The sequence below is a fragment of the Arachis ipaensis genome, chromosome B06, assembly GCF_000816755.2.
Source record: "Arachis ipaensis cultivar K30076 chromosome B06, Araip1.1, whole genome shotgun sequence".
Taxonomy (NCBI): Eukaryota; Viridiplantae; Streptophyta; class Magnoliopsida; order Fabales; family Fabaceae; genus Arachis; species Arachis ipaensis.
Genome location: NC_029790.2, coordinates 129,590,931 through 129,592,610, shown reverse-complemented (window position 1 = coordinate 129,592,610; position 1,680 = coordinate 129,590,931). Strand labels below are relative to the sequence as shown.

Below are 1,680 nucleotides of genomic sequence, written 5' to 3'. Positions count from 1 at the left end.
AATAACTATATTTTATATTGATTGGATAAATGATTATCTAAAAATATAGATGTAATTGAACGATTGTAATGGTTAGAATATCAAAATTAAACTAAAAATCTAAACTCTTCAAAAAGTTCTATACCCATAAAAATCACGTTGACAAACTAACTACTAGTTTTTCTGGGGTATAAATTTGTCAAATAAATCAAACATTTTAAATATATGAGAGAGCACCTCTCGTTCTTATTGACAGAGTTGCTATATTATTATGATCATTAGTTTGAGGTATGATGTTGATTAAGTACTTTGCCCTCAAACATTTTAAATATATCAGAAAATTTTTTGTTCTTTCATATCAAACTACTAGTGATATGATTTTTCGTAAATAATATTTGTACCGTACTAATTAATTTAATTATGTTTGAACTAACCTAATTTTGCTGCTTGATTTGTGCCTCATTTGCGAATTCCCACCCCTAATTAAAAACAAAGTCTTTTATATTTAGGCTTTAGTCGTATATATGAATATGAGTTTATTATATATCGCTTATTAGTTGGATTAGGAAGAGAGGGGTGGCTGAAAAGACATAAGAGTGCAAAGTAAACGCTGATTAATATAAAATTTCTCTCACCATGTGACAAAGCTTTAATCTAAATAAATCTATTAGTGGTTGCATGATGGGCATGTTTGTGTTCTATGGAATAAAAAATCTATGGCACGTACGTTTGTTTGAATTTTTAATATTTTGTTAAGAGAAAAAAAAATGCTAAAAGAAAATCGAAATCAAAGTTCTATTATTTATTCTTTTTTTTAAATATAAAATTTGAAAAAAAAATACCAAAAATAAAGACACAAAATAAAAAATATCAGAAAAGAAATTGAAATTATGTATCTTGGATAACCTTACAAGTTGACATGCCATGTGTAGCTAACCCTTCATTTAAATCCATTATTATTTATGAGTCATTTAGATGAAAACGTCTAAACGTTTTTTTTTATAAATATTTTTTAGTAATTAAAATTTAACACATATAATCGATTAATTCGTGTTATTTTTGTTAAAATTAGGCTAGACAAATTAAGTTGACCAAAAAAATGGTGAATCAAATCTTAAACTGGTCTAAATTAATATTATTTTTTATAAAAAATGTATGACTATAATACCCTTATTATAAAAAATAACTAAAATACCCTACTATACACTTACTTTGAAAGTCCTACAATTATGTGTGCAACTTATTAAAGAAAATATCTATGTTATATACATAAATTGTTTTGATTCGATGTTGTAGTGAGACAATGAATTCCATAAGTTCAAAGTTGCTGGAACTGAATTACATGATCTTGAAGATGATTGAAGAGGGTTATGAGCTTCCAAAGCACTACATTGACATTGAAGACATGCTAATGAAGGGTACCGTTTATTTGCGTCTAATGAAGTACAAAACTCCAAGCAAAGAAAACAAGAAAGAAGGTGAAATTGGATTGGTGACTCACACTGACAAAAACACATTAACTATTCTTTGCCAAAATGATGTGCAAGGTCTTGAGGTGCAAACCAAAACTGGAAAATGGATTCAATTGGAGATACCCCAAAATGCCTATGTGGTCGTTGTTGGTGACATATTGAAGGTATATATACCTCTATCTACTTATATATAGCATGTTAATTAATTTGATAGAGATATAAATATATT

The 1,680-nt window shown here is 27.2% G+C and overlaps 1 protein-coding gene across 1 annotated transcript in view; it reads left to right on the top strand.

Moving 5' to 3' along the window:
- LOC107648447 (probable 2-oxoglutarate-dependent dioxygenase AOP1) overlaps window positions 1–1,680 on the top strand; it is a 4,910-nt gene that overhangs the window by 1,212 nt on the left and 2,018 nt on the right. Inside the window, exon 2 of the mRNA XM_016352308.2 lies at window positions 1,276–1,615. Within this exon, the coding sequence (XP_016207794.1) occupies window positions 1,276–1,615 (340 nt within the window). The remainder of the gene's footprint in view (window positions 1–1,275; window positions 1,616–1,680) is intronic.